The 6,373-nt window shown below is 48.7% G+C and overlaps 1 protein-coding gene across 1 annotated transcript in view; it reads left to right on the top strand.

The window, feature by feature from the left end:
- Positions 1-5: 5 nt before the first annotated feature.
- Positions 6-6,373, top strand: part of MCM2 (minichromosome maintenance complex component 2) — a gene marked incomplete at its 5' end in the record, with an annotated part of 11,429 nt that continues 5,061 nt past the window's right edge. The window contains 8 exons of the mRNA XM_010289011.1: positions 6-148; positions 722-897; positions 1,588-1,851; positions 2,857-3,076; positions 3,388-3,595; positions 4,311-4,445; positions 4,652-4,843; positions 5,961-6,054. Of these exons, the coding sequence (XP_010287313.1) occupies positions 6-148; positions 722-897; positions 1,588-1,851; positions 2,857-3,076; positions 3,388-3,595; positions 4,311-4,445; positions 4,652-4,843; positions 5,961-6,054 (1,432 nt within the window). The remainder of the gene's footprint in view (positions 149-721; positions 898-1,587; positions 1,852-2,856; positions 3,077-3,387; positions 3,596-4,310; positions 4,446-4,651; positions 4,844-5,960; positions 6,055-6,373) is intronic.

The raw sequence follows: 6,373 nt of genomic DNA, 5'->3' as shown, positions 1-6,373 counted from the left end.
GCAGCTCCCGCCGGGGCGATGCCTTCACGTCCAGCCCTGGCCGGGACCTGCCCCCCTTCGAGGATGAGTCCGAAGGGCTCCTGGGGACGCAGGGGCTCCCTGAAGAGGAGGAGGAAGGAGAAGAGCTCATCGGGGAAGGGATGGAAAGGTAAGGAACCGGTGGGAGTTAGCTTCTGGGGTGTTGTGGTGGGGGATGGGGTGTCAGTGCCACCAGCGACATGGGGGCGGCTCTCAGGCATGGTGGGGTCCCTCTGCTGTGCTGGTGGCTGGGGTGAGGGGGCCGAAGAGCTGCTGGACAGTGGAGAAAGGGCAGGGCATGGTGTCTTTGGAGTTCTGGAAGAACTGAGTAAATTGCAAGCTGGGAGCCACGTGCCATCGTGATCCGATGTGGGTAAACCAGGATCTCCCTGGATGTGTGATGTCTGTCCAGCCCAACTCCCTGCTCTGGCAGGTGTATATTTTAACGTTTTTTCACTCAGCCAGGCCTGCTGGCAAACTGGTGAACTTTACAATACAAAGGCTTGAATGCGGGCACTCATAACCATGGTGCTGGAGCCCTTTGTATTTCTGGGCATCTTCCGTTGTCCGGTGCCTTCCTGCTCAACATGTTCTGTCTGGCTGCAGAACAACTGTCCTGACACCCACCCAGCAGTAGCCAGAGAAGGGCTGGAGAAATGCTTTCTGGAGCCTGCCCTGACTCAGTGCAATGTGTGTGTGCCAGGGACTACCGCCCCATCCCCGAGCTGGATGTCTATGAAGCAGAGGGCCTGGCCTTGGACGATGAAGATGTGGAGGAGCTGACCGCCAGCCAGCGGGAAGCTGCAGAGCGAGTAATGAGGCAGCGAGACCGCGAGCTGGAGCAGGGCATGGGACGCATGAGGAGGGGGCTGCTTTACGGTAGGTGCAGATGAGCTGTACCAAGTGGGCTGCTGATCTCTGTGTGTTTGACTGTAAGCCAACCCTTGTGGTGGAGCTGGGCTCTTACCCTCAGAGTAGCAGGGAGATCCCAGGAGCTCCAGCGTATTTGGGCGCTCAGTGAAATCTCTGGCTGTGGGCCTGACTGGACTCCCCAGTGGAGGATCTCTTTGATTTGGGATTCCTAGGAGCTTGTTTGGTGCATTCTTCTGGTTACATGTTCACTGCTGAAACGAAGTCAGGATCCTGGGCCTGAATGTATCAAAGGTTTGGGATTCTACTGAGCGTATGCTGTGGAGTTTGTTGGTGTTGGTGTTCCTGTAGAGCTTTTTGTGGGCTGGATGGGCCCTTGATGCACTTGGAAGCCCATTCCTTGGCCTTCCTCCCTCAGTGCAGTAATGGACATGACTCTGTGCTGTTGCATACAGATCTTCTTATTCACCTCCATAACGTCTTTAGCTACATTGTGGAAGATGTAGGAGCCAGGCTAGAACTGGATTTAGGCTGGGCCTGGGATGGTTCCTGGTTTGTATCCCAGGCTCTGACCTCTTTGCTTCCACAGCCTGTGCAATCCAACGATTTGGATTGGATCCAAAGAGTAGGAATGGAAATCCCAACGCTTTAACAATTTTTCATCCCAACGCTTTAACAATTTTTCCTCCCAACCCTTAGATAGTGACGATGAAGATGAAGACCGTCCTTCGCGGAAGAGGCGGCTGGCAGAACGGGCTGCTGACGGCATGGAAGAGGAAGATGAAGACATGATTGAGAGTATTGAGAATCTGGAAGACATGAAAGGACATTCAGTGAGGGAGTGGGTTTCCATGGCAGCTCCCCGGCTTGAGATCTACCACCGCTTCAAGAACTTCTTGAAGACCCATGTGGATGACCATGGGCACAATGTCTTCAAGGAGAGGATCAGCGACATGTGCAAAGGTAGGACTGGGTGATTAGAGGCTCTCTCCTTTTCATGTGGGTCATGGTAATTTGCAGTGATGCAGTCCATAGGTGAATTTTTTCTGCCTGCCCTGTTTGTCCTAGACATTGAGTCAGCACTTTAAGAAACTCTGATGCTGATGGAAATAAATGAATAATGGAAACATGTCTACTATCTTCTTTGATTCTGGCTGACTAATTAGAAGGCCCCTGGCATCTGCTACTCATTAATATTCATATCGTAGAAATGCTAGCAAAAGAATATGTGGGGCAGCAGACAGTGGTCTGCAAGCTTGCGATCTGAAAGAGACAACAATTGCTTGCTGTCTGTGCCAGTTACTTTCTCACGCTGGAAACTGGATTATCCAGCAAGGGGACACAAATAGACCTTGTGACTTTGAAAACCACGTCAGTGTTGCAGCCTTGTATTCTGACCAGGCACTGCCAGAAGAAACAATCATTAAGGCTGTCATTGATAAATTTTAAAAGCAGAAATTGTTACATTTAGGAACAGCTCACATAACTGCAGTTGTTCCTATTTCTTCTTTATATTGAAGCAGAAGCTTGAGTAGTGGGTCAGGGTCAGTGTTATACAGCTAGGAGATAAAAGGCATTTGTCTTGTCCCTTTCCAGGAACATAGAGGCAGAAGGCTTTTGCCAGACATTCAGCATGGTTTTCTCTCCTACTAACATCAGTTTCCTGGAGATCTGTGGGAGAGTTGTGTGTTGGGCTGAGGCTTCAAGGCTTCACTGAGACTGGGAAGTATCTGTGTTGAACTGGAGAGAAACAATCACAAGTTTGATACTGATGAAGAATTTGTCAGAGAAATAAATTAAAAAGAGTTTTCCACCTATTTTCAAAATGTTGACCTCTAAACATTTTTCAGGGAAGATGCAGACATCTGCAGCCTGCAGGATACAGGCTTGTTGGTTCTGGCTATCTTTTGCAGACTCCTGGAGGAGTGAGCGGGTTGAAAATATAATTCACTCCATCTTTTTCTTAAGAGAACAGAGAGAGTCTGGTGGTGAACTACGAGGATCTGGCAGCCCAGGAACATGTCCTTGCCTACTTTCTGCCTGAGGCGCCAGCAGAAATGTTGAAGATCTTTGATGAAGCAGCCAAGGAAGTGGTGTTGGCCATGTACCCCAAATATGATCGTATTGCTCAGGAGATCCATGTCCGCATCTCCCACCTCCCTCTGGTGGAAGAGTTGCGGTCACTCAGGTAAGCAGCAGAATTGCCAGCAGTGGCTGCGGGGTCTGCAGCAGGCTTTGGGATACTCAGGAGAATTAGTCTGCAAGCTAAAGCTCTGGATAAGTCCAACAGGATGACTGAGCTTATTACAGAAAAAAAGTTGCATTAAGGATGAGCTTCCAGTGTCTCTGGAGGTAAAACACAAACCCTGCGAGAAAACTCCTACTGATAAGTGTTTCTTACTAGAGCTTTGGGAGTTGTACCTTGTAGCAAGAACATTTCTGTAAGTGTTCTGCCTTCTGTGCCCTGCAGGCATCCAGCATCTCTTTGTCTTTCCCCAGGCAACTGCACTTGAATCAGTTGATTCGGACCAGCGGAGTGGTGACGAGTTGCACAGGGGTCCTGCCTCAGCTCAGCATGGTCAAATACAACTGCAGCAAGTGCAGCTTCATCCTGGGACCCTTCTTCCAGTCCCAGAACCAGGAGGTGAAACCCGGTTCCTGTCCAGAGTGTCAGTCTCTTGGCCCCTTTGAAATCAACATGGAAGAGGTAAGAGATGTGCTTGCCTGGACAGGGCTGTCTGCTCGTCTTGTCCAGGCTGCTGCACTGCCTGTTCCTCCCAGCCCAGCCTTGGCTCCCACCCTTTGAACAGGCTTGATGCCAGGAGAGGGGTCTACTGCTATATCCAGGGGTCTGTGAAGATAGATCTTGTCATTTAAACTCTTGACCTGAATCTGCAGAATTTAGCAGCCAAAAGTAATTTACTGTCTCATTATAAGTGTTTGGACTGAATCTTTTGCCACAGTCATCTCTGTGGTACACGGTTACCTATGCATATAGTAGAAATGCAGACACAGACTGTCCAGCTTTCCTCCTTCCCAAGTTAGGTCAGTATTTCTTGACCTGCCAGCTAATGAGACTAGAGGACAGTAGCAAAATCATTGATTCTGAGCTTTCTGACTTCCATTCTTTGCTTTGATATCTCTAACCATCACAAGTGAAGCATCCTTCCTTCCAGGAACTGGTCCAGTATTTGGGTGGACAAACACTGTGGTGGCTGAAATACACTGATGAGATGTGGCAAAGTGCTTTCCTGTCCCTACTGGAATTGCTTCTCACAATCTCCATCCTCCCATGCCCATAGTTTTCTAACCAAAGTATAGTATATCCTTGAACTAGCCTTCTCTGATGAGGTGGCTTTGAAAAGCATCGGCCATGCTGACGCTGCCAGATTCAGTGGGTGACTTTTATTTTGTTGCTGCAGACAGTCTATCAGAACTATCAGCGCATCAAAATCCAGGAGAGCCCTGGGAAGGTGGCTGCTGGCAGGCTGCCCCGCTCCAAGGATGCCATTCTCCTCGCCGATCTGGTTGACAGCTGCAAGCCAGGGGATGAGATTGTGAGTACATTGTTGAATTCAAGTATGGGGTGAGCACAGAGCATTTTTGAACTCTGACAATGACATCATGGGAACATCTGTGGGGATGTGGGGAGGGCTTGTCCTTGGATGCATTTGGGCAGCCACTTTTGAGACTGGTGTCTTAAAATGGAGAGGGGGCTGCTTTGTACTGTGCAAGCACTGAAACACCATCTCCTGGTTCCCAGGAACTAACAGGGATCTACCACAACAACTATGATGGCTCCTTGAACACTGCCAATGGGTTCCCAGTGTTCGCAACCGTGATCCTGGCCAACCATATTGCCAAGAAGGACAACAAGCTGGCTATTGGAGAACTGACTGATGAAGATGTGAAAGTGATTGTGGGTCTGTCCAAGGATGAGCAAATTGGGGAGAAGGTGGGTCAGCCTCAGGCATCCCTTCTTTTCCTGTTGATAGCTTCAGTCACCTGGCAGCTGGATCAGAAAAGTGATGAAAGGTGTCAGCTGGCTAAACAGTGGCTAAAGAGACTTTTAGAAATCTCAGTTTCTTCTGAACGGTCTTCTGTAGCTCTCAGGCAGCTGTTGATGTGAGTGAGTTATAGGAGGAAAGTAAATAAGAAACTTTCCTTGTACTTTTGGGGGCCAAATTTTCTGTTTCTCTCCCTCCTTCTCTGAGCCTTCCGCAACACAACAGGGCTGGAATGCGGATGAGAGACACTCAGACACTGCTTATATCTAATCATTGTTTTCTCTCCCCATATCTTGAAAGCGAAGTGGGGGAAGTGTTTTGAGGTGGCAATGCTTGCATCTCCAGTCCCCTTAAGGGGATGTTATTACTTGGCTTAAGCTGTGGTAGAGATCTTAGCTTTGCTTCTCTCTGCATGGTAAGACCTGAATCCAGTACTTGAAAGAACAAAGCTCCTGGATTGGTGCATGTTCAGCCTCAGTTGGGTCAGGTTTAAGCTCTGTAATAGGGGGACTTCATTTCTTGCCTTGGTCATGCTGGTTTTATATTGACTGCTGTTCCCAGTGGGTGGAGCCGCTTCTATTGAGCCAGGACTTTTTTAACATCGGTAGTCTCCAGCATGAGGCTATTATCAGAATACTCTTGCGAAAATAAGCCAGTCATTCGTAATATTTGACCATGATGACAATTCATGTGCAGCATAGCCCATCCAACTACTGTCATGTGCAGTAAGTCTCAAATCAAGGTCTCCAGCTTTGCAACAACTGATAACAGCCACTGCGGTGTACCTTGTGTACAACAGGAGGGTGGAGGCAGTGATAGCAGCTTCCAGTGCCAGACTACACAATCTGCCATGTCCCAAGAGCATCATTTTTGTGAAGCACCTTTAGGGGACTCTGGGCAGGTAGTTACCTTTGGAAAAGCCCCCTCACCTTGGATAATAGAAGACTCTTCAAAGCAGTATTGTAAGCGTAACTGTAGATACAGCCCCTTGCCAATTTGCATGCCAAATTCTGCCCGGACTGGGAAGCGGTATTCCCTGGACAACTCCTCTGGTTTTCCTTTCAGATATTTGCCAGCATTGCCCCATCTATTTACGGGCATGAAGATATCAAGAGGGGCTTGGCTTTAGCTCTCTTCGGTGGAGAGCCCAAAAACCCAGGTGGGTGTCACTTGGGGCTGCTTCACTCAGCTGAAAGCAAATGGATCTGGGTTTGTCTGCACTGTTGCAATGAGAATGGTTAGAGTTGTCTGTGTGTCTTGGTGGCAGACGAGGTAACAGACTGGGGGATATCTGTGATGGAAGCGGCTGTTTTTATCACACTGAAAACTCTGATGTGACAGTAGAAATGCTGAGACTGAAAACAGGTCCTCCTGCAAACCTGGGAAAACCTCTAGGAGGTCATGTTTGATGCCTCTTCAGAGGTTTGACCTTTTGGTGTCTGATTTGTTATCTCCTTCTTAGGAGGATGTGTTCAGCA

Source organism: Phaethon lepturus, unplaced genomic scaffold (genome assembly GCF_000687285.1).
Source record: "Phaethon lepturus isolate BGI_N335 unplaced genomic scaffold, ASM68728v1 scaffold11976, whole genome shotgun sequence".
NCBI classification, from domain to species: domain Eukaryota; kingdom Metazoa; phylum Chordata; class Aves; order Phaethontiformes; family Phaethontidae; genus Phaethon; species Phaethon lepturus.
Note: the sequence above shows the minus strand (reverse complement) of the source record. Positions and strands in the feature narration are given on the sequence as shown.